The 24886-nt window shown below is 57.7% G+C and overlaps 7 protein-coding genes across 7 annotated transcripts; 2 read left to right on the top strand and 5 right to left on the bottom strand.

The window, feature by feature from the left end:
• Nucleotides 1-517: 517 nt before the first annotated feature.
• SPSK_06903 (uncharacterized protein) lies at nt 518-4405 on the bottom strand (the record flags this gene model as incomplete). Its single annotated transcript, XM_016733575.1, has 2 exons — nt 518-4252; nt 4361-4405. 2 exons carry the CDS (start codon nt 4403-4405, stop codon nt 518-520), a joined length of 3780 nt encoding a protein of 1259 aa, XP_016591659.1.
• Nucleotides 4406-7801: 3396 nt separating this feature from the next.
• On the bottom strand, nt 7802-9623 carry SPSK_07292 (GABA-specific permease; the record flags this gene model as incomplete). The annotated part of the gene is made up of 2 exons (XM_016733956.1): nt 7802-8356; nt 8469-9623. The coding sequence occupies 2 exons, from the start codon at nt 9621-9623 to the stop codon at nt 7802-7804; spliced, it is 1710 nt and encodes a 569-aa protein (XP_016591658.1).
• Nucleotides 9624-12387: 2764 nt separating this feature from the next.
• On the bottom strand, nt 12388-15651 carry SPSK_06946 (c6 zinc finger domain containing protein; the record flags this gene model as incomplete). The annotated part of the gene is made up of 1 exon (XM_016733616.1): nt 12388-15651. The coding sequence occupies one exon, from the start codon at nt 15649-15651 to the stop codon at nt 12388-12390; it is 3264 nt and encodes a 1087-aa protein (XP_016591657.1).
• A 243-nt stretch (nt 15652-15894) lies between these two features.
• Nucleotides 15895-16338, bottom strand: SPSK_08089 (uncharacterized protein; the record flags this gene model as incomplete). Its single annotated transcript, XM_016734734.1, has 1 exon — nt 15895-16338. One exon carries the CDS (start codon nt 16336-16338, stop codon nt 15895-15897), a length of 444 nt encoding a protein of 147 aa, XP_016591656.1.
• A 2295-nt stretch (nt 16339-18633) lies between these two features.
• On the top strand, nt 18634-20430 carry SPSK_07303 (Serine carboxypeptidase S28 family protein; the record flags this gene model as incomplete). Its single annotated transcript, XM_016733967.1, has 1 exon — nt 18634-20430. One exon carries the CDS (start codon nt 18634-18636, stop codon nt 20428-20430), a length of 1797 nt encoding a protein of 598 aa, XP_016591655.1.
• A 492-nt stretch (nt 20431-20922) lies between these two features.
• Nucleotides 20923-22485, bottom strand: SPSK_07439 (mannan endo-1,6-alpha-mannosidase; the record flags this gene model as incomplete). Its single annotated transcript, XM_016734101.1, has 3 exons — nt 20923-21522; nt 21606-22330; nt 22395-22485. The coding sequence occupies 3 exons, from the start codon at nt 22483-22485 to the stop codon at nt 20923-20925; spliced, it is 1416 nt and encodes a 471-aa protein (XP_016591654.1).
• Nucleotides 22486-22933: 448 nt separating this feature from the next.
• Nucleotides 22934-23617, top strand: SPSK_10794 (uncharacterized protein; the record flags this gene model as incomplete). Its single annotated transcript, XM_016737068.1, has 2 exons — nt 22934-23235; nt 23269-23617. The coding sequence occupies 2 exons, from the start codon at nt 22934-22936 to the stop codon at nt 23615-23617; spliced, it is 651 nt and encodes a 216-aa protein (XP_016591653.1).
• Between the last annotated feature and the right edge of the window lie 1269 nt (nt 23618-24886).

The raw sequence follows: 24886 nt of genomic DNA, 5'->3' as shown, positions 1-24886 counted from the left end.
CTGTCTTGTTTAGGACGAACAGAGAATCTGCTGTTCTAATTCATCAGATGCTGCTCAATAGTATCATAGAACAAACCACGATTTGATGCCTCAAGATGTAAGCCACATTACTTTTCTTTGTATCTCCAAGGTTTTGCTGGTAATACATTGTTGCCACTTTTGAAAATTTTCAGCGTCTTTCCCCTCCTAATATGGAATCACGTACATCATTATCCAGCAGTATGGAAGGCTACTTAGAATTATAAAAGATAAATAAGATTTGTAGAACGATTTGCTGTTTAGCCAACGACTTAACAAAGGTAGAAATCGCAATTAAAAGGGTTTGAAATCGACAAATAATCCGCCCAAAAGGTATCCACAGTATTTTACCTTGCTTTTTCAAGGTCCTTCAAAATCAATCAAACATCAAGTTGTGGAAAATCCAACACAGGTATATGTAAATTCGCCCGTTACCCACGCAAAGTAAGCAAAAATAACCAAAAAAAACACAACGCCGGAATGATACGCTCGTTGTCAGTTAATACAAATAGATGGGCTCCAAAAAGGGCGCCTTGTCGAGGTCGGCGACGACATTGCCCTTGGCCGTCAACCAGGCACCGCGGTCCGTAATAGGCACGACCTTGCGCGTGTGCGCAACCTCCTGGCGACTGACGCAGGCGTCGTCACGGGGAATCCACAGCTTGGGAATCGGCTTCCACATCTCAGGCGGCCAGTAGCCGCGAAATGTGTAGTCGGCTGGGTAGGCCATGGGCTCTTCCTGTTCATCCCGGACCAACGTCTTCCGCAAAAAGGTATAGTCCTCGAACAGCTCCGGGTGCAACCAGCGCGTGAAGAAGTTGGGCTTGGGCTTTTCGGACAGGGGTTGACCGTCGGCGCCCAGCTCCCCCTGGGGCCCGGCGTCGCTGTTGCTCGCTGCGTTGGGATCAGCGCGGTTGTTGTTGATGTCGTTGCGGACTATGGTCGTTTTCCCCCAAGGGATGTACCGCGACACACTAAACGAGGTAATGTCCGTCTTCATGGCCTTGACCTCGGTCTTCATGCGCTTCTTGATGGCGTCGCGGCCCCAATCCTTGACCATGCCCATGAGTTCACTGGCACCGTCGATGCCGCGATTTGTGACGGGGCCCGCGTGCAGGTCGTCGTCCGAGTCGTTGTCCTCACCGTAGCCCTCCTCAATGTTGTAGTAGTCGGCGTTCAGACCGCCGCTGTTCGCACTGCTAGCGGCAGCCTCAGCGGCTTCACGCTCCGCCTGCCGGCGGAGGTCTTCGTGGCCGGCCGCCAGGTCTTGGTCATCGAGGGCCAGAGTGCGCGGTAGGCTGTACAGCAGCGGGCTGACAGCGTCGTTGAGGGAGGTGTGGACAAGGAAGGTGAAAACGAGGAACATGATCATCAGGATGACGGGGCCTACGGCAGACTGGATGGAGAACAGGCCAATGAGACAGACCTCGGCCAGGTACAAGCCAATCATCAGGTGCAAGAGGCCGCGCGGGTAGTGCAGGCCTCTGCTATCGCGATCGCCGTCGAAGGCGTAGACAAGGTTGTACTTGTACACCTGGTAGACGACGCACATGCCGATGCCCGCAAAGACGAGAATGAGAGGGGCAATGCAGGTGTAGCTGATGGCAATGACACCCATATTGGTATACACGGGGAAGATGCCACCCCAGTGCGGCTGCTTGAGACGCTGGAAGTTGCGGACGGCGCGGCGAGGGTGCTGGATGGTCTTGTTCAGGACGGTGTGGCGGAACAGGTCAAAGAAATGGACCAGGCCAATGGCACCACCAGCCAAGCACTGCACGGTGATGTAGGAGAGGTAGAAGTTGGAGGCCTTGGGCAGGTTGGTGGACAGCAGATCCTTGATGGAGAGCGGATCGGCCAAAATCTGCGTGAAGGCGGCCGAGGCGGCCGAGGTCAAGGTGGTGATAAGAAAGACTTGGATGAGCTGGAAGCAAAAGTAGGCGTGCTGGGTGTACAGCTCGACCATGGGCGACGACGGAAGGCCGGCGATGCGTGCGCAGATGCGCAGCATTCCCGGAACAGCCGCCATCAGAAGAGAGAGAGCAACCGCAGGTAGCAGGCCCTCGATGACGCCAGTAATGGCTTTGGGAATATCGGCAATCCAGTGCAGGAAAAAGACGTTGGAGCTCAAGAAGGAGACGTTGGAGATTATGCCGACCAAGGCGGCTGGGATGGACCAGAAGACGATGCCGACCGCAATGGCGCCCATGATCAAGAAGCGGCGCATGATGCGCTCCCACCAGCGCATGCGGAGAGACGACCAGATGACATCTTCGGGCCGGATGCCGATGAACCGCGGCGACATGTGCAGCGGCTGGTGGTGGGTGAGGACCTGGAAGGCGACCTGTGCGGCGGCCTGGGTGTCGAACTCGACAAACATGGACGAGATAAGGTCGCCGTCACCGGCACGGAACTTGCGGCGCAGTTTGGCAATGGCCTTGTTCAGTGACTTGATGCGCATGCGGGTCCAGCGAATGGTGTCGACGCGGCGGCCAAAGTTGGCCAGCGGGCGATGTGCCGGGCGTTTGTCGACGGGCAGCCACTGAGCGGCAACAGAGCCGCGAACATCGGGGAGGGTGTCGTTGAAACCGTAAGGGTGGATATAATCCTGCTCATTTTCCTCGTCGTCGTTGTTCTCCTTGTTGTCGTCGGCGAACTCTTTCGTTGCAGGTTTGGCAACAATGGTGTTGTCCTGGTTTGGGGGGCCTTCCACGGCCCTCTCGATTTCAGTAATCTCGGACATGGGGGGAACAGTGGAGACAACAGCCGTCGCTGACGACGGGCCGGATGCGTCTGAGAAGGACCCTTGGCGGTCGTCGGGCGCCATGGGCAATATGTCGTCGGTGACATGGGCCCTGTCGGCCTTTCGTGCCGCCGGTGACGGCTCTTGGATTTTGTTTGTTTGGTTGATTTCACGAATTTCATGAATAAGACCCGGCGAAAGGGTGTTTTGCAAAACGTTGATGGTTGATGACGTTGAAACGGCGGGTGGTGGCTGTGGCGGTTCGGTTGGAACGCGGGATGCTGATCCCGTCGAAGCAGCAGATGCCCGTCGTACTGACGAGGAGGAGCGCTGTGGTGGAGCTGCCGCCACCGTCGCTGCTGTTGTTGCCGTTGTCGCTGCGGCCGGTTGCTGTGGTAAAGTAGATGCCCTTGGAGGTGGTGACAGTGGAGCTGCTGCCGGTGCAGATGTAGAGGGACGAGGGGAGTGTGCGGCAGAGGATGGAGAGGAATGTGAGGATGGCGAAGAGGACGAGGCGGAGGAGGCAGCGGAGGCCGCAGAGGCCGCAGAGGCAGATGAGGATGTCGAGTCGAGGGTGGACGAGGTGTCGGACCGGGCCGGCGACCGGCCGGCCATGGAGACGGGAGGAGGAAGTTGCTGGTCAAGGGGCACGCCGTGCTTCTTTTTGCGAGCGCGGTTGGCCTTGCGAATCAGCTCGATCTCGGCCTTTTCCAGGCGCACAGCAGCCTTTTCCCGCTCGTCGACCAGGCGCTCCAGTTCGCGGGTGTTGCGCGGGATCCACACATTCTTAACGGAGTCGCCAAAGAGCTTGCGGACGCGGTGCTCGTCCAGAAAGCGCTTGGGCACGCAGGTGAAGAGGACGGTGCGGGACGACAGACGCTGGGCATGGCGCGGCGACATGAGGTACGCCTGGCGCAGGTTGATATAGTAGATGCATTCGCGGCTGATCATGAAGAGGATGAAGCCGAAAAAGAGCCAGGCAATGGCAACGTGGGCGTAGAACTTGATGGGCGAGGCAACGTCGCCAATGGTGAGCAGGTCGAGCTGACTCAGGTTCTTGCCGCCGGTGGCATTGACGGAGAGCAAGACAGGCCATGCAATGATGCAGCCGGCGAAGCAGATGGTGGCCAGGACGCGCAGGTAGCGGAGGAAGAAGAAGCCATCGAGGGAGGTATTGTTGAGGAGGAAGGCCTCGTCGATGTTCCAAAAGTCCTTGAGCCAGGTGAACCAGGTGTCAGGCAGGGGCGGGACGGGGACGAGGGGGGCGCGGCGGATGCTGGAGATGGTGCGCGGCGCGTAGACGCGCTGGCACTTGCGGCGGAAGACGAAGAAGATGACGAGGCAGACGCCGGAGTAGACGAGAACGGGGACGAAGGTGCTGCCGAGGGAGGCAGCGGAGGAGGAGTCAGTGCCGGAGGAGGTGACGTGGCTGAGGGTGCCGCCGGTAGAGTTGTCGCGGCCGGAGCCGATCCGAGGGTCCTGGCTTTGATTCTGGGAGCGTCAGCATGTATGTTGGAGGGAGGTGTGACTTGGGTATATGAGCGGGAGAAGGATGTGATGCCGGCGACTCAAGGTCTGTCGACGTCTGTCGTTACTTACCAGGCGCTTTTCGAGGCCGGTAACCAGCGTGATGCCCCAGTCCATCTTGTCATTGCTTCCGGGGGCCGTTCACTGCAGCCGGCAGGGGAGGGTCGTCATGCCGTGAGGGCGGGTTGTTTTGAATTCGCCGGCGGGAGTTTGTTGTCGGCGTCGAAGGAGTCAGGGGTAATTGGTGATTGTTGTCAGGAGAGATGCGGTGCACAAAAAAGAGAGAGCAGTAGAGTCTCGACAGAAACAATTACGGGAGACAAAAGAAGCAACGACAACCGACGACGTCCAACGAAGCAGGGCAAGGAGATAAAATGGAAGGAAAGACCTAGGCCCACGAACAGACGATCCACGACAAGACGCACGAAGGCCCTGCAATGGGCAAAGATGGCAGGCACGCCCCAGTAAAAAAGGGCTAACTACAAAGTGGAGGTGCAATGAGGCCCAAATGTCTCTCGTCCAATGTCTCTGATGAAAGGCGATGGGCGAGAGGGCAAGTGCGAGCGGGGACAGTCGACCCACAGGGGTACGGAGGGCCAGTGGGTTGATGGCAGGGGGGTTCCTTCCTTGGCGAGGTGTACTGCGGCGATGGTGTTGGTCGTTCTCTTCTCATTGCTCTTCTGTCTGCTCTTTCCTTGTCGAGATTGTGTGTGGTCTGTGTTGTTGTGTTTGTGTTCCCAGGCCCGCGGCTCCTTCTTCATTTGCCACTGCCGTGTACTGTTTCTCAGCTCGATGCGAGGTCGCATTTGCATCGTTTTGGGAAGGACCCCCCAGTCGATCCACGTCGTACTTTGCGTACGGAGTACGACGTATTACAGGTCTGATCACGCAAATATTTGACCACCTACAGCCTACAACCTACTTGGTAATACACTTTGCTCTATGGAGTCAGTTCGTGGTGCCACACTCCTGCTGTCCATTTGCGGCTCTTCAAACAGTTGTCGCTCAGTGCGCATGTTGTATTGTCGTCTGCCTTGTCCATTGGGACTTTCCGTCACTGGGAACAAAACAGCCGTCGCCCCATTTAGTGCCTTCATTCGGCCAGTGGCGCGCCGTCGGAGACCTCCTAAAGTGCCTGAGTCCCCTGTGGCGACAGCCGGCTTGGTTGGACACTAAAAGCCTGACCTGGGATTTTGGTGCGGTTAGCGTGTTGTGCCGGCTGATGGCTAGCGCTACAGCAAGGCCCAGTGGCCAATCGGGGACGCCATTTCCGCCGCGTAGTGGCCTAGAATTCTGGGAGTCTGGCTAGCCCGGGACGGTCCAGCGCTGGCATGCCACTACGGGCACCAAGCTTGCATTGCATCGCGCCGCTGGACGTTGTCTGTCGCAAGTTGCAATCAAAGAGCCTTCGATTCAAGACAACGGCTCCGACCCCCTCAAGACAGCATTCCAGACCACCCGCCACAACCCAACGGCGACACGCGGCGGCGCCGTGTCTTTTGAGAGGATTGCATTCTCTGCCTTGGCGGTCGAGTCAAGACTGTCGAGACATCATATCTCGATCGCTTCAGGGTCCAAGCTCAAGTATTTGGAAATAAAGTCTTGGCCCATCACAGGGTTGCAACCCGCTTCCGATAGTTCTGCGCAAGGACACAGCGGGCTGACTGCAAGCCTACGGTACCACATTACACCTGCCCAGCCAACGTACCAGACGAAAGCCAGGGTGTTTCCGACGCGCAATATAAGATAGACTGCCTCTGGTCTGCAGGGTCGCATCGCGCGAGCGACGGTTCAGAGCTGAAAAATTGAAAGTGGGCGTTCGGGGCTGGGCAGCCTGGATCTCCATGGCGCCGAGGATTCAGTCACAGCCGGAGACGAGGACAGAGGCATTGGCGATCGTGAATGGGCATAGGAAGGACGTCGTACAACGACTCAAACGGCTTCTGCAAAGTTAGCTCGTCGTCTTGTCGTCTCGTCGTCTCGTCGTCTGTCTCACCTATTGCAATGGATACGTTGGCAGGATGGTAGGATAAATGATGTGCATTCTGGTGAGTCCACAGCCTTTTGACGATCACAACCAGTGGAGTCGGCGGCCAGTGGAGGAGGTGGGATCGGTGGGTTGTGGTACGATGTAGTCGATCAGTGGACTACGGACCAAACAGTGTAACCGTAACCGGGTCGAGAAAGACGATGTGTCCAGGTTGATGGCGGTCTGCGACCTGGCGGCATCTGTTCTTCACCTTGTGAAGAGCGGACAAGGGGGCACACAAACCGCCGCCTGCTCTCATATGTTGGAGACAGGAGGACATCCAGACAGGCAGACAGGCAGACAGGCAACATTATTGTCAGTCACTGAAAGACATTCGTGAGAACGGTGCGCCAATACGGCAGCGATTGTCGTCGTCGCCATTTCTCTCCACTTCTTCCGCCTATCACATCCGCTGGTCCGTCTCTCCCTCGTCATTCTGCCCTTACAACGCCTGTGACGCCCTTGGACAACACCTCCTGCAACCGTCGGGGCATGTCAATGTCTCTCGTAACCCTCTGTATGTCGTATTCCGTCTCCATACTACCTTCGTAGCTTCGTAGCCATCGTATCTTGCGCCCTCCCAACCGCCATCGCCCAGCCTCTCCTTCATCCCTTGCGTTGTAACCGTCCTGCCCAATGTTGACAGCTGCATGGAATGATTTGTAATTGAAGTTTGTCAATGTCAGTATGTCTTTCTCGGAGAACGGTTCCGTAACTTTGCTCTTCTTCGTCATCTTCGTCCTTCCTCTTCCGATGGCTAAACTCTCGTCATCGCCATCCAAGACAGACGAGACCAAGAGCCACTGTTCGTTCCTCGCAGTGTTGTCTGTTCGCTCGCTTGTCTGCAAGGATGAAACCATGCAACGGTCAACCTGGCCTGCCAGATCTGAAGGTGTCAGAGCCTACCGAGAAGCAGGGATGTGCATCGATCGTGCATTTCATATTGTTCTCCTTTTTGGGGCGTCCTGGCCCCGTTTTGTGTCTGACATCGACGACATACGCCCTCTCTATGCCCTCTCTACGCCTTCTGCTCGCCGAAATCAATTCGGTTCCTGCTTCACTAATCCCGTAGCCAAGCGCTTGTGCAGAGTCCCTGCGTGGGCCGGTACTTTTGCAAAAGTGCACCTCCCTAACATCCATTTATTTGCCCCCGCGGCGCGCCTCGCTTCTTTTGGCGTATTTGGACAAAAACATCCACTTTTGGTCTAATCTTTCGTGCACTACCGACAATGTCTGGTCATAGCTTCATTTCATGTCACATATAAATGCCGTGAGTTTGTGCATCTCACTGCGAGGCCATGAAGCATATCCAGTCGGCACATAAGTCTTCAGGTACAGAGTGCATGGACATCTGTCCGTCGCGCCACCAGACTCAACACCGTCTTCAATTGTCTATTATCTGTATAATTGTTCTGTAGAGCACGTCGGCTGCGTACATATCGACTCTACCTTTCTGTCTCGTCCATGGACAGCCACTATCCTCCTCAACCACTCTTCTCCTTGTCCGTCGACGGCGTATTCTCGGCCGTCGCCGTCGGCGCCACCGGCACGCCCACGCCCGCAATCTCCACAATGTCGCCCACACTGCCGCCCACAATGCCGTCGTTGCCCTCGCCCTCGCCCAGCGTCATCTTGGGCCCCTTGAACCACTTGCGCGCGTCGACGAGGTAGTAGAGCGAGGCGCCGCCCCAGACGGCCATGTTGATGACCACGGTGTAGTTCATGGCCTGCGGGTCTGGGTTGGGCCCGCCGACGGGGAACATGGACAGGACGATGCCGTAGAGCAAAAACACGACGCAGAACCAGGCAATGGGCAGGGAGTAGCGGCCGGTGTAGAACGCGCCGGGGCGGAAGCGGGCTTGGCCCCAGACGACGCGGGCGAAGACGGGGGTGCCCCAGGCAAGGTTGTTGCCGGCGACGGCGAGGGAGAAGAGGGCCGAGGCGGCGGCGGGGGCGATGAGGCAGAGGAGGCCGAGGACGGCGGCGACGAAGACGCAGGCCCAGATGGTGCGGACGGGGATGTAGCCGAACGTTTTGCTCTGGGAAGCGTTAGTTGCGAGTACGAGGGAATACGGGAAAGGGAGTTTGAAGCGACCGAAGCGAGGACAAAAAAAAAAGAAAGAAAAAGTGTAGCGAGGACACGAGACGTACAATCTTGCGGAGGTAGCTGGAAAACGGCAGGGCGCCGTCGCGCGAAAACGCCCAGGCCTGGCGCGAGCCCGCGACGAGGATGGACAGGCCCATGAGGTACTGCACGATGAACAAAAACGACATGAAGCCGAGGGTGCCGCTCTTGCCGAGGGCGTCGTAGTAGATCTGGGCCATGGGCTGGCCGTAGACGCTGCCGAGCACGTTGTCGATGGCGGGGTCGATGCAGGCGGCGATGACAATGACGAGCACAAAGCCCAGCAGCCAGCACATGCCGATGGACGACAGGATGCCCAGCGGCACGGCCTTGGCGGCGTTGGACGCCTCCTCGGACATGTGCACGCAGGCGTCAAAGGAGCCAATGGTCCAGATGGGCGACAGCCACGCGAGCATAAACGTCCAGCCGCGGGGCCACGCGGCGAGGTTGTCGAGCGTCCCGAAGATGAAGCGCCCGTCGTTGACGCCGTGGGTACCCGCGCCCGCGCGCTTCAGGCCCACGGGCAGCGCAATGACGGTGGCCAGCATCAGGGCAATGTTCAGGCACACGGCCACCGTCTGCAGCTTGTTCATGACCTTGTTGAGCACTGACGCCAGCACGCCGTGCGTCAGCACAATGGCCAGGAACACGGCGTAGACCGTGCCGTTGGACGCCTCCCAGTCGCCGTCGCGGTGGATGACAAGCAGCGAGCAGAACATGAGGGCGCCGCCGTAGTCGATGCTGCAGAGCCCGCCGATCAGGCCCAGGCTGTTGCTGTAGCCGACGAGGAAGGACAGGTAGTTGCGCGTGCGCGGGCTCGCGTAGTAGTGCGTCCAGTAGTACAGGCCGCCGCTCGTCGGCATGGCGCTGCCCAGGTCGGCCATGGCCAGGCCCACGACAAAGATGCAGCCCGAGGCCACGAACCACGACCAGACCATGCCACCGGGCCCCGCCGGCAGCGAGAAGGCCAGCGTGCTGGCAATCGACGGCAGCAGGCCCATGATGGAAAAGGCAATGCCAAAGACCTCGAGCGTGCTGAAGTTGCGCTTCAGCTCTTGTTTGTAGCCCAGCGTGGCGAGCAGCTCGGCGTCGGCGGTGCTCGCGAGGCTGGCATCAACGGCCGATGCGGTGGCCGCCGCCAACTTGGGGTCGACAGGGGCCTCGACATCGGGTGAGGCCATGGTGGTTGGGGGTGTTGGGGATGGAGAGAGGAAATAAATCTAACAACATAAAATAAGACAATGACAAGGAGTACGGGGACAACATAAAACAACAGGCAAGACAGCACTTTAACAACCCGCAGCTAACAAAGAAAGGGGGCGGCGGTATAAATACAAGGGGTGACGCTGCTGGGTGGGTGATGCTACGACAATCAGGTAATTACTTTGTACTCTGCACGGTTCAGAAGCTGCATGTGCGAGTGATCAACGCCACAGCATCGTCATCCGAATACCCACGGCCGTCGCTGTCCCTGGGGCCTGTACGTATCAAGGCCCCGTCTCGACGCGGCCATTACCCCACAGACCACCGCACATAGCTTCGAGTCCAGAAGAGAGACGCAACGGCAAATGGAGAGGAGCGTGTCCGGTGTCGCCTCCTGTTGGTGTGAATAAGGTCAAGTCCGCTTCGAATGGCAGTACGGCGAATACACGATCCGCTACCCTTCTCTGCATGGTAGTATGACATACACTTAGATAAGGCTATGTAGTAAATTCCCGGGGTAGTGCAATGGTGCGAGAACGGTGAAGATAAGGATGGTCCAACGAACTGCGCCATCCAATCGTTGTCGATGTTTGTCGATGGCGCCAGTCATGGACGACGTACCATGTTCATGCAACATTGCATGGTGGGGGAAGAGACGTCAGCGACGACGATCGAGACAAGAGATGAGAAGAAATGGCGAGAAAAGCTTGTTTCGGCGTGGCTCGTCTTGGCCGAAGGAGAGGAAGAAAAAAAAAAAAAAAAAAGGACACAGAAAAAAAACAATCGCACGTCCATTACATTCAGTTGGCAGTCGACAATGTTGTCCGTCCATATACCGGATGTTATCATAAAGTGACTTTCCATGCCCCGCTTCTGTTTATCGGATCCGTCGGGCATCGGCCTGGCCGAGACTGTTCGCGGTGAGATCTGCATGGGTGTATGAAGGAGTGCCAGAAAACGAATGGAAGAAATAGAATAGAGTGTCGTCCAGAGAGTCGGGAAAGCCAAGGACCGGACAAAGCCAAGCCGTAAGGTGCAGAAGGCAGAAGCGCATTGATACTGAAGCGAATTCACAAGAAGCAAATGGCGTATCTGTTACGACAGTCCCGACTCCCTCATTGCCGAAGGGAGAAAAGAAGAAATTGGGGGAAGAAAAGCGACAGACACGGCACAGGCTGTATCCTAGATAGTGTTTGCTTCAGTGCGAATGTTGCCTGCGCGAAAAACAAAAGGGACTGCCTCGAAGAATACAATCAGTGACGGAGATATTGACATCCTTGATGTCCGTCGTTTGCTAGGCCGCATGCAGGGGAGTACAACAATATCAGGAGGCAGGGCTCGTACGATAAGCCCCCAGCTATCAAGGCTGTCGTGTACACGGAAGACACGAACGTGGAAAGGGAAACGCAATGTCATGGTGAGTCCAAAAAGGGAACACATTACGGTGCGAAGCACTGATCGGAGGTGGCCGGAAAGGCAACCGTGGACGTTGACTGACCATCAACATACAATGTCGAAGGGCCCAATGTCGTTGTGGTCTTCAACGTCCATATCTTGGCAACGGCCATCTCTTGGCAAATGAATCTTGGCCGATTGCCGATGCACTTTGTGCAAAGTCGGCTGGTATCAATCGCTGGTGTTGTTAGAGTCGTTCCCGACAAAAAGGGAACCATAACAGAAGGCAGTAACAGCAGGGAAGACGTATGGTTCTGCAAAGACAGTGAGGCGAATATGAGATGTTGGATTGCTTGTACAGTGTCCAATCGAGCAACAACGGAATGGGAAGGCGCCTGGAAGGACGAAAAGCTCCAAGCAACGCAGGAGGCCATCAACGCTTCAACTACAAGCACATCAAGCATTGAGCAATGAGCAGAGCCTCTCCGTCCACAATCGACATGGACGAAACGGGCAAGTCGAGCCGAATTAGAGACATAACGCGTCGCAGTCCAAAGCCGGGACCAGCATGGCGATGGTCGACAAAGTGCGTATCTCTATCGCGCCATGCGTGTAAGTGGTCTCTTGCGGGGTCCTCTCCACGAATCGCAGAGTAGCGCCTTATCAGTAGGACCAACCGTGTTCCCTGATCCCCGTCCGGGCTACAGCGCCGTTTAGGAAGGTTCTCAACATAAGCAAGGGTGCTGAAGGGCTTCTGCTTTTGACGGCAGGCCAGACCTGGGTGAAGGATCGCAGTGGGCCGAAACGGCCCTAGATTCTGAACGGCGAATCCCATGAACGCGATGCTAGCAGACACAGCTCTCCGCTTCGAAGCTCTGATATTGTATTAGGCTTCATGAACTGCTCCATGAACTGAACCTCGCTCTCTTGGGCATGTCCTGCCGACGTGACCACGATGTCTGCAAGCTCAAACTCCATGAGTATGAACAGTTCATCCGATAACAAGACGAGACGATGCCGCAACCTCTCGCCGCTCCAGAAATTACCTCCCATTTGGATCAGACAGGACTCCGTCACCATCATTGGCATCTCGGCAAGAGCTGTCCATATCTGGCAGGGCCAGCCGACACGTTTCAAAACAAAATAGACATTCACAAATGTGTCCAAACAATAATATGACAAGATATATACCCGTAACTCCATTATGCCAAGTATACGTTTCCTCCTTATAATCCTGATCAGACACGCTGTAGCCCTGTAACGCCTTCCATGAAAACAAAACGGTAAACAATACTCTGTAAAAGTACAGTGCTGTCCAGCACACTAGATTTCGCTCTTCGTCCTATCCTACTGGAAGAGGATCAGGGGCCACTGCGCCGAGTGCGTGTTCATGTCGGCCGGCTGCGCCTGCTGCGGTTCCACGGGACCCAGCGTCGTGACGCCTGGGCCGACCGGGACCATCATGTTGGCCATGCCGACGCTCGTTGTCGGTTCGCCGTTGCCGATGGTGCTGCCGTCGAGCACGGGGACACCGTGCATGGGCGGCACCGATGCCACCGATGCCACCGATGCCACGGGCGCGAGGCGCTGGTGCAGCATGCTCAGGTCCAAGAGGGCGTCGGCGCTCGTGAAGCGGTCGTCGTTGGACTGCTGGCTGTCGGCAATGGACGCGGTCCAGTTGGTCCAGGGGTTGGCGGGGGCGCCGAGGGCCGAGGACGTAAAGGACATGAGGGGCTGTTGTTGTTGGTGTTGGTGTTGTTGCTGGGCATGCTGCGCATGCTGTTCATGCGATGACGGCTGCGGTCCTTGCTGCTGTGCGTGCTGGTCGTAGCCCAAGGCCGACGTCGTGACAAAGTCGTCTGTCGTGGCCGGGATCATGGACGGGTGGAATGCAGGGTGCTGTTGGTGTGCTGGCATTTGTTGTTGTTGGTGTTGTTGTTGTTGTTGCTGCTGCTGCTGCTGTTGCTGCTGCTGCGCTGGCGGTGGTGGCTGCGACTGCGGAGGCGGCTGGGCCGCGGGCGACAGCTGGCCGCGTCCCTCGAGCTTCAGCCGCGCCTGCGTCTCGAGATGCAACGCCACACTGTCGACGTTGCTCGGCGGTGAGTGATGCCCGTTGCCGTGGCCGTGGCCATGGCCGTGGCTGTGGCCGTGGCCGAGGTCGTAACTGGCATGCTGGGACGAGGGCCGGCCCCCCGGTGCTGGCCCACCACCGGCCGTCGGTCCCGGCAGCAGAGCCGCCGGCACGCCATTGACAGGCCGTCCGCGCCCTTGAATGGCGCGCGCGTTGCTCGCCATGACGGCATGCCGCGCCGCCGCGGGCATGTCCTGGAGAATGCCGAAAATGGTGCGCGCGCAGATCTGCGTCAGCTTGCGGTTGAACGGCTGGCCGTTGTCGCGGGCGCCGGTCAGCAGGCCGATCTCGGCAATAATGGACAGCCAGATGCTCGTCTCGTCCTGCAGGCGCTCCATGTCGTCGGCCGTGGCCGTGCGGCGGCGCTCCCAGGCGGCGGCCAGCATGGAGAACATGGCGGCGCAGTACACCGACATCTGGTACCAGGTGGTGTCGAGCGACTTGAGCGCCAGCAGCTTCTGGACGTGGCGCAGCAGCGTGCGCGCCGTCTCCTCGCAGATGCGCGTGTTCTCGGCAAAGACCTGCGGGTCGGTGGTCATGCAGGCCGACGGGTGGTGCAGGCACAGCTGGAACTCGAGCGACACGGCCTGCGCATAGAGCGCGTACATGAGCGACGCGGGCTTGCACTGGTCGACGTGCAGCTCGGGCGGCAGGCGCGCCTGGATGGCGTGGTACTGCGCCTCGAGGTCGCGCACGAGGGGCGCGTAGCGGCGCGGGTCGCGGCGGACGCCGTAGAGGTGCGAGAACATCTCCATGTACAGCGGCGTGTACTGCATCGCGTGCAGGCCGACCAGAAACGTGGCCTCGCCGACCATGGCCGGGTCCGTGATGCCCTGCTCCGTCAGGTACTCGTCGTTGATGGCCACGGGCAGCTCCGTGTCAAAGTCTTCGACGCGAAGGGGGAGGGGCCGGCCCAGCCGGCCGTTGAGCGTCGCCGCCATCATCAGGGAGCACCACCAGGCGCGCTTGCGCATCTCGTTGGTGAGCGTCGTGCGCGCGGCGGGGAGGCCGGACGAGCGGTGCAGGCCCAGGTCGATGGCCTTGGTGAGGGCCGCCATGGCAACGGTCGAGCCGCAGCTCGGCTTGGGGAAGGCGCGCGTGTAGAGCGTGATGAGCACGAGGGCCTGGACGGCGGTGACGGAAAAGTCCGAGGCAATGTAGTAGAACTTGGAGAGGGACCAGTGGTAATGCTTGTTGGACAGGTCGTGCAGGTGAATCTGGCGCGCCAGCTCCTCGCGGTTGCGCACGCCGTACTGGAAGTAGATGATGGAGAAGACCATGTGCACAATGACCAGCTCGGATGTCGTCGGCGTGAACTTGGGGTCGTCGTAGATGCGCGTGAGCAGCGTCAGGTAGGTCGGCTTGTGCAGGATGGGCGCAAACGGCTGGACCATCAAGAAGTACCACTCCGAGTACTCAAACGCGTCGGACCGCGACGGCAGCTCGACGCTGTTGTCCAGCGGCGGGTTGATGTTCGTGGCGGAGCGCAGGAACGAATTGAGCGAGCGGTTGTAGAGGCCCGTGGGCTCGCGGTAGATGGCAGACGGCTCCGGCTCGTGGCCCGTGTCGGCGGCGTCGATGTCGAGCAGCGTGCCGAGGATGGAGACCTGTGTGCCGTTGACGGAACTGAGCGGCGCTCGGTCGGCGTAGACGCCCAGGTAGCTGTCGACGGGGCCCGACTGGAGAGCGGACGTGGGCGACGCGGGCGCGGGCGTGTAGGCGTATGTGTACGTGGGCGTGTTGGGCGTCGAGACGGAGGCGGTGGTCGACGCGGCCCGGCCGGCCGAGACGAGAGAGGTGGTCGTCGCCGAATGGGAGGCGGCTGCATTCGTGTTCTTGGCGGCGCCTGGCGCCGGCCGCCACCAGACAGAGCCCATGTAAGTCCACAGCCGCCTGTCCTGTGCGCCGCCGTGTGCCCCGTCCTCGCCGGCGTCGTGGTTGCTGTCGGCGTCAGCACTCTCGCTGTCCTCGCCCTTGACGTTCACAACACGCCCCTCGCTGTCCAGAGCCATTCCAGGCGGGCAGACCGGCGCGTACGGCGACCACCGCCACGGCAGCACCTCGACGCCGCCCTTGTCCTGCAGCAGCGACTGCAGCTGCTCAATGTGCCGCGCCATGGCCGTCTTCTCGCGCTCCAGCTCCTGCAGGTAGCCGCGTCGCTCGGTGCGGCCGGAGATGCGGTCGGTGACGTAGCACTCGAGGTTCTGGCTCAGGCAGTGCGAGCAGCCCTCGGGCAGGGCGTCGCAGCGGATCTTGCGCACTTTGCAGCGGTCGCAGGCCTGGCCGGTGCGGGTGTAGGACTGCAGCTTGTTCTTGACGACGGAGGAGAAGTCGGGCGCGTAGGACGAGGCAGTCGCGCTGTCGAACTTGGCCTGCTTGGTCCGCGCCGACGATGCATGGGATCCTGATCCTGGCTCCGACGACACGCCTGGCGCGCCATCGTCGTCGTGGGCCCGCTTGGGGGCCCGCATGGCGTCCATTGTGTCGCAGATGGACGGGAGGGGGAGGTGGGAGCGAGAGAGAGGGACAGAGTGAGGAACGGAGAGCCAGTGACAAACTCTGGAAATCGGAGGTGTCGATGCGATGCGTCTCGATGCTATGGCTGGAGCGCAGCCATCGCTTGGGCCCCGGCCGAGCGACGAGAGGGCCGGTCGTCGCAGTCGTTGGTCCGTAGACAGCGTCGAATGGTCGAATGTAGGTCGTGGTCGATCGGCGTACAGTCGTCAATTTGGTCGTGTCTTGGATCGCTGTCCGCTGAAGAAAAGGAGATGGTGTTGGGCAGAGTGAGGATTGGCACGGCTGAGGAAAGTGCCTGCAGATTGGCGGCAAATGCCGTTCTTGGAAGGAGCCGCTTTCCAGGCGCGCTGCTCTGGGCCGTGGGTGGGCATGTGCGCTGCGGGCTCAGTGGGTTTAGGGGCGAGCCAAGATGCTAGCGGCTTCCACACAGGCTTCAATAGGGGGCTAATGCCAGTGCCAGATACCTGGGCCGAAAAACCTTTTAAACTCTGCCTCGTATCGGGAATTAGCGTTGAAAGCCCCGAAAGTCCTCCACAACGAGCAGTGTCAAGACGTTGTTCGAGAGCAGGTCCTAGGCTTTCACATACAGTTTGCAGGGACTTGTAAGTATCGAAAATGCCGTAGATTTTGCTACGATATGGTCGGTCCATTTTCAGGCAGTGATCAAAGAAGTATGTAGTATTTACACATCTAGGGCACTGTATTCCGCACAGTATATTCACTGTGCGGAGATTTCCGATCTCAGTACCTGTGCCACCTGTCTCGAGCCGTAGCACATGCCAAAGCCATTTCTGGCCTGTCTCAACTGCCTCCAAAAGACTACATGCAATGACGACGATACGGGCAAAAACACAAAACGTCCTACAAAAATACAACAACGTACAGCAGCGGGTATTCGCTGGTCGTCACCGACCCAACTACTAATCCGCCGATTACTGGCTTGACTAAGGGAGAGCAGACGGGATCCCGTATTCTCCAGTATCTGTGGCCGTACGTGGAGAGAGGGACTCATTTCGGGGCTGAAATACTGAGTCCCGCTCGGAAATATGGGCAGATGTGATGATTTCGTCTCGATTGGTACGAGAAAGTAGGCAATGGTGCCTACCGTAAGCTTTGCTTTGAGATAGGTGAAGTGTACATGTATAACAAAACCGATATACAAACTATGCCGAAACCGAAAAAGTATCAAACGTCGCCAATGTTAAGTTACATGTATATAAAATAGACAACCTATGTATACACACTGTCTTTTTACAGTCTTTTCAGTCATCTTAGACCTCCCCTAATATCCTTTTCCAATCTTGGTAAAGTCCCGCGGTAACTAAATTATCAGGGACGTAAGTGGCGTCTGTTTTTGGCATCCGTAGGGGAAGCGGCTGGCAGCCTTCTCACGCCGCCCGGTTCCTCTCACCCGCGGCTCACCGGTTCGCATGCCTCTATTTGTGCCGCAACGCTGCTGCCAAGGTGGCCACGAGACGGCTGGACATGTAATGAAAATTGCAACAAAAGAAGCCGTAAAGTGCAATGGGTGGCTACGACCTTGCTGCCACAGCGTTTGCCGCGCTTGAATTGGCGCCTAGAATCTGGGGAACGTGCGCTAATGTTCACTAACTGGGAGGACATCGTGACGGCGATCCGAAGAGGAGATGGAAACATGATACGATGTCTCAGGGTATGTGTCTGTCTTCATTTTGTGTTCCTTTTCGGTGAGCTATTATGTTCCAGTTTTGACTTTGCTTCGGCTGTGGAGTTATGTGCCGTCCGTGAACGAGTTGCACCTGATTATATCTGGTCTTCGTAATCAGCTACAACCTGGACGGCATGTTCTCCTGCCTCCGTGGCCACGGCTCCTGGACAGCCTCCGGCTCGTGATGGCCATGGACTTGTGCTGCAAAGTCCGGCTGGGGCATGCAAACGCGGGGCCATGCACATACGTCGCGACAGCCCTACATGGGTCAACATCGTTCTCGAAGATCTCGTGGCTGTTCATGACAGCCTCCTCGAAAGCTTGCCGTACTTTGGCAGCTCACTTGCGCCGGCTGCGACCATCTTACTACACCCGAGCCTAATCGATCGCCCTCGCCATCCCGACTCTACAATTCCTCCGCGTTGCCAACAAACTGTTGCAGGTCACCGTGTAAGACCACCTGGCCTACGCGGTTGGCCGTCTGAGACGTGGTAACGGTGACGGGTAGCAGAGTGTACACGGACAACCGGCTCGAGCAGCTCGAAGAGGACGTCGAACTGTTAAGTGCGCCCTGATTAATGATTAAAAAGACCACGGCAGAATCCACGCCAGGATTGGGAACAGAGAAGATTAAGAATAGGAAAAAGCAAAGGCAAAGCAAGCGCAAAGGCGAACTTTGTCTTGCTATCAGCTGTCCACAGACCAACAAATGGAGAGGTCGAATGCCATTGAACCAATATGATTGGGCATTGTCCCTTTCACCAATAAATAATTACCTTGATGGCTTCAGGAACCTCACTGCTCCTGTTCGTTGTGTCTCCGTCTGCCTGTCTTCTTGAAAAGCCCCTTAACTTCAGTATACTCCCCTGTATGTCACCCAATCTTGCCTAGTATGGAAATGGCCATTTTACTGCGTCAAACGACCACCCAAGCACTGCCGCAAGTGACTTCAGGGGCCCCATTCCAGGCCGGAATAGGCAACTGAGCATTGCTTGTTCGGGGGGTTTCGTCCACTGACCGTCGTCCGGTCGGCCATTTTTGCCGCGTCCGGCGCTGGGGCGCTGTGGCGCTGGCCCCAGCGCGCGATGAACCGCTGTCCAGCGATCTCCGATACGTTCTGGGGAAGTCATTCATTTCACGGGGCATTTTCCAGATCCCCTCGATCACACACAACTTGCAAGAATCAAAACACAGCAAACGAGGCGACAAAGGCGAGTAAGGTGGCAAAACACTCTGCCGACCACGACTGCCGTACACAATGCGCTTTTCTTCTCGTGCAGCCATCGCAGCTTGGCTGCTTCAGCTGCTCTCCGCGCTGCCGACCGCCTCGAGTCTCCGGACCTGGCAGCCGATCCGAGAGCTGCAAAAACAAATCCGGGAGGATGGGCCTGGCGAGCCGTCTCTCGCGACACGCGACCTACCTGCGTACCCCGTCTACAACCTCTCGGTCCCCGTCGACCACTTCCACAACGACTCCCGCTACGCGCCGCACGTCAACGACACGTTCCCGCTGCGGTACTGGTTCGATGCCTCTGCCTACCAGCCGGGCGGACCCGTCATCGTGCTGGCTGCCGGCGAGACCAACGGGGCCAATCGCCTGCCCTTCCTCCAAAAGGGCATTGCTGCCCGTCTCGCACAAGCCACCCACGGGCTGGCCGTCGTGCTCGAGCACCGGTACTATGGCGAGAGCGTCCCGTACGGCAACCTGTCCACCGCCGCCCTCCGCTTCCTGCACACCGACCAGGCCATGGCCGACACGGCGTACTTTGCGACCCACGTCGTGTTTCCTGGGCTCGAGGATGAGGATCTGATGCCGCATGTGGGCGCGCCGTGGATCGTGTACGGCGGGTCGTACGCCGGCGTCTTTGCGGCCTTTTTGCGGGTGCTGTACCCGGACGTGTTCTGGGGCGCGATTTCGTCGTCGGGCGTGACCGTGGCCATCCACGACTACTGGCAGTACTACGAGGCACAGCGGCTGTTTGGGCCGCAGGAGTGTGTACAGCGGACGCAGAAGCTGCTGCACGTGGCCGACCAGATCTTGTTGGCGGGGCGGCAGGCCCTCGACAACGAGGGCGATGGCCGTGGCGGTGGCCACGGCGATGGCGACGACAGTCACGACGACATCTACGAGGAGCAGCCAGTGGGCCAGGTGCCACTGGCCGGCGCTCTCGGCGACACCCCGGCCGACCTTGTCGCCAAACTCAAGGGCGTTTTTGGCCTCAGGAACATGACGTACGACGACGACTTTGCCTCGGTCCTGAGCGACGCCCTCGGCGGCTGGCAGGATACAAACTGGGACCCGGCCGAGAACAATCCGAACTTTGGCTGGTACTGTACCAACGTCACGGCCGACGAGCTGCTGTACCCGGACGTGGCCGACCGCCGCGGTGCCGTGCGCGACCTGATCCAAGCAACAAGCTATGGCGCTGCGTTCGACGCCCTCGAGCTGCCGTTCCTCAACTTTATCGGTTGGGTGCATGCGACACACCCGTGCAATGCCACCGAGCGCACGCAGGACCAGTGCTTCACGAACCGTAACAGCACATTCTTCCGGCAGGACGACAGCACGCAGCGCTGGCGGGCCTGGACGTACCAGTACTGCACGCAGTGGGGCTACCTGGCCACCGGGTCCGGCGTGCCGTCGGACCAGCTGCCGCTCATCAGCCGGCTCCTCGATCTCGACTACCTGTCCATCATCTGCCGCGACGCCTTTGGCATTGACGCGCCGCCGGACGTCGAGTCGGTCAACAAGCTCGGCGGGTACGACATCCGCTTCCCGCGGCTGGCCATTGTGGACGGCGAGGCCGATCCGTGGCGTGCGGCGACACCGCACGCGCTCGGGGTGCCGGACCGCGTGTCGTCGACCGAGGAGCCGTTCCTGCTCATTCCGGGCGCGGTGCACCACTGGGACGAGTACGGCCTCTTTGACAACGAGACGACGGCCGACCTGCCGCCGAAGACAGTCCGGGACGTGCAGGCAGACGAGGTGGACTTTGTCACGCAGTGGGTAGCGGACTGGCAGGGACAGAATCCGGGCGACGACGGGGGGGTGTAAATATAAGTGAACCTGTTTTTCGTAAGCGTACGCATAAGCCGGCGTTTGGGATTGTTTTGATTTTTTTATTTTGTCGACTTTTTTTTATCGTTACCGAATACCGGTTCGCATTACGACTGCAGTCAGCAACATGTTATGCAAGAGAAAGCTCTTAAATGTAATAATTGGTGTTCAAGTAAACCAGATTTGGGTGGGAATAAAACTAAATAATGTACAGCATTGGGATGGATTGTCCCCTAATTTCGGGTCAGCATGCCCTTGAAACATTTTCATAGCGAGTGTAAGAAAGGAAGAAAAGAAAAGTAGGAAAAGAAGGACCAGAAACGAGTGCCAATGCCATGAACGCCAACCGTCGTGCGCCGTCGAGGGTAACTAAGAAGACAATAATACCTAAGAACCAAAAGAAGAACAGCAAGCTAAGAAAATCAAATCAAACTCGCTCGATGCAAAATACCAATTTTAACAGACGTGCCGTGTAAGCCCTTCCGCCGCTCACGACAGCGAGTTCCACTTGCCGTTCTCCGACATGTTGGTGCTCAGCCACCCACACGCCAGCAACAGACTGGACAGCATCAGCAGCGTCAGGATGCCGGCGCCGGCGCGGTCGGCCGTGGTGACGGGCCCCAGCAGGCCGTCGCGCACGCCCGTCGTGTCGAGGCCGGCGGCCGGGTTGCCCTTGCTGGTGGCGCCGGTGCCGTTGGCAAAGGGCGGGTGCACATAGGCCTGGTCGACGAGCAGGCTCGAGAGGGCGGCGAGGGCGTTCATCTGCTGGCCGGCGCCGGTCATGCCGTCGTAGGCGCCGGTGGTCCAGCGGAAGCCGCAGACGCCGGCGCTGTCGCACGACTTCATGGCGGCGGCGGTGGACTTTTTGAGGGCGGGCATGATGATGTCGTGGACAAAGGGGGCGATCTGGGTGGTGGCGGCCATCCAGCGGTGCAGGAAGCCCTTGAAGGTCAGCATGTCGGTGGTGCACTGGATGCGGTCGGGGAGCTCGCAGGAGATCTCGACGGCGCCGCCCTGGTCAAAGAAGAGCTTGACGGCGCGGTTGGTGAGGCCGAGCACGCGGTTCTTCCAGAGCGTCGATCCGTTGGTCTGTGTGTGTCAGTACAAACAAGCACAATGAAAAAAAAAAAAAAAAATTCGCCACGAGTGTAGTTGTTCGGCATTGCACGTACATAGTTGTACATAAAGGCCGCGCCCTGCAGATAGACGGCGGCGTTGTACGTAAACTGCGCCTTGGCAATGTCGGTGCAGTTCTTCTCGACGTGCGCGCCGTCGTAGATGTCGTAGTTGGACGACATCAGGCCGACGCCGGCGACCCAGTCCCAGGTCTTGATGGCCTCCTGCGCGTACGTGTCGTTCTTCGTGTAGCGCGCCAGCCGCGCGCCCATGTTGAAGAAGATGCCGTTGGCAATGGAGTTCTTGTAGTCGTAGCCGTTGTTCGTCAGCGGGATCTGCCAGCGCATGCCGCCGCCGCACGTCTGGTCGTGGCGGTCGGGCGCGGCCTGCGTGTTCCACACGGCCTGGGCCAGGGCGAGCCACTGCGGCTGGTCGTCGGGCGGGTTCTGGAAGTTGGACTCGGCCGCGAGCATGGCCGACAGGCCCCAGAAGCCCTGGTCATCGTTGCCGAGCGAGGCCGTCCAGTTGGGCGGCATGTAGCAGTTCTGCGGCGGGCCGGTCTGGAAGAGCAGCGCAGTCTCCGTCATGTTGTTGTACTGCGTGTCCTGCGTGTAGCGCCAGTAGTCGATGAGCGTCCCCCACATGGCGCCGCCCTCCCACCAGTAGTAGTCGCCGTTGGGCGGCGGACCGGGCAGGATGCCGGGCACCCAGCCGGGTTGGTCGCCGTGGTAGTAGGTCAAGAGCTGCTTGGCAAGGACCTTGCAGGCGGCCTTGATGGAGGCTGTGGAGGTTAGGATGTTAGGATGGTGGACGGAGCGACGAGGCGAAACACACAGAAAACAAACCTGGCGAGTTGAGGTCGACATCAAGGGCCGTGACCGTTGGCGCGAGAAGCGCCGTCGCGAGACTGGCGGCAGCGGACGTGGAGAACCTCATGGCTGTGGGATGGCCGGCGGTGGCGACGAGCGGTATATTACGAACAACAAGTCGATAGACGTGAAAGAATCGTCTTGGAGTAAATTGGTGAGAATAGAAGGCGCGCAGGATTGCCGAGGGAAGAAAGAGTGACTGGATGAACGAGTGACGGTTATGAGTTGGACAGGCGCATGGGCATCCCGGACGGCAACACGATCGAGAGAGGTGTCACGGTGACAATGAAAGAAAAAGAAAGAGTAAAGAACGAAAGAGGTTTACAGAGTACGTACAACACACACCAAAAGAGAAAGCAGGATGGAAGGCACGACGAGGTGCTGACAGGAACGCCCCCAAAATGCACTGACCGACTCGGGCGGTCTTGGCCGTCCATCGTCACTCTCGTTTGCAGTTGTCCCATGCCTATTTCGAGAGAAGAGGGCCCTCCACGAAAATGTGAACAAAACTGGGGATGACAGCACAGGTGTGCCATCCGAGTCAAGCGGCTGTGAGCAGCGAGGATCGACTACAACAGACAGGGACGTTTACGCCGCACACGAGTGGGCAGAGACAGGAAAAGCGCGCCCTAGGATGGGAGGGAGGTGCCGGAAAAGCCAAAATGAACCAAAGAGTCAGAAAAGGGGGGGATGGGGGGAGGAGACGCCAGCGTCAACACGAGGTCTTGGCACGCGACCACGATTGTCCAGTGCAGGTTGGAGGGTGGCAGCGAGACGCAGAGTGGGAATGGAACGCAGTCACGGGAAGCATTACACAGTAAGTCAACATGAATAAGAACGAAAAGCACAGGGGTTCATTTGGAGGCGAGTTGTCGACACACGTCGACAGCGACCATGCAGACATGGCACGAGTCGTTCGCTGCCGTTTTCTGTGTAAACAGTTCCGAAGTACAAGGCAACATACTCCGTACACCAAAAAAACAGAAACACGCCATGACACTACTGCAAGCTTGATGCGGGACGACAATGCCAACCCAGGACAAGCACTTGTCCAAGAACGCCATGCCAGAGAAGCATTTGAAAGTATGTTGTTCTCCGGCCTCGTACAGACGACCATGAGACTTGAGAAACAAAGGGAGAACGAGTCGTGTCGACAAACCCAAAATGTGCAAGTACAGAATAAGCTTGCCCGACTTTGACTTCCCGGCCCACACCTCTCTGGACCCCTGCCTTGCCCATCCTGCTGCCCCGTTTTTTTTTCCTTTTTGGTTGTTCTGACTTGTCCACTCTCTCTATTCTTTTTGTGGTCTCTTTCCTTTCTCCCTGTCAATGCTCCCTCTCGTGGGTGTCCAGACTTGAGTCCAATAAAAGCGTTGGCTGTCACCCAGTCTGGTTAGCTTCAGCCTTGGCGTTATGCAGGGGAAATAGGCCAACAGCTCGACGAAGAGACGTGAGGCTCTGGCAGGGCAAAATAAAATACTCGAAAAACGCCAGTTGGGGAGTCGACAGAGGATGTTTTTGGGAAGAGAAGAGAATGCGCAGACATAAAAAGAGAGTCCTTCTCTTGGCCGCCGTATTCAAATCGACACATCTTGCCTCACGATCAAAATCATAAATACGAACTCACCGCCCATACATCCAAACCGACTCAAATTAAACACGCCTGCACATTCGGGCACGCGTTTGCCAAGGGGGGCTGTGCTGAAAGAATAAAAAAACTCGGACACCAGACGAACTGACCTGAATTCTCCGCACCACAACAGTTACTTGAATATTCTCCGGCCTCCATTGTCTTTCTTATTTTGGTGCCACTTCCAGCGACCCGGTTCAGGGGCTCGCCTGCTTTGGTGTCGTTTATTGCTGTAAATTGCACCCGTCCTCTCGCGCCTTGGCAAGGAAACAATGCTGGAGCGGGCACGAAAACAAATAATATCCTTTCCAGAAACCGTGCAGTCGGACACTCATGAAGCATCGCATCACAACAAGCAACAAACATCAAAGGTTTGTCATTCGCTATTTTGATCCGTCGATCAACCAGGGCAGGAGGTTGTTCAGGACCAACAACTGTTCCGGCACTTTCTTCCCTCTACTGTCGATCCGCTAAAGTCAAGTGTTTTTTTTGTTTTTGTTTTTGGTTTATTTTACACTGCTTTATGTTTCCTCGGCTTACCCCGGATTTTCGATCTTCTTTTTCGCCTGGTCCTCGTTTTTCCACTCGCGACGGACCATAACCGACGCTCTAAAATAAAGTTTTCGCCACGTCGCACGACATTTGCCCAGAACGACAGCAACAAAATAGGATGGCAATGCATAAACAGGTCTACAATTATCTACTTCGTACAACAAAGACATACTCCGTACCTTTTTGACATGGTACTGTACCGATATACTACAGAAAGCGATGTACCAACAGCCACGTCCACATGCAATCCTCAACTCATCTCGAATGCTCTCCGTAGTAGTCATCT

This window comes from Sporothrix schenckii (assembly GCF_000961545.1).
Source record: "Sporothrix schenckii 1099-18 chromosome Unknown Cont41, whole genome shotgun sequence".
NCBI lineage: Eukaryota > Fungi > Ascomycota > Sordariomycetes > Ophiostomatales > Ophiostomataceae > Sporothrix > Sporothrix schenckii.
This window is presented reverse-complemented; position numbering and strand designations above follow the sequence as displayed.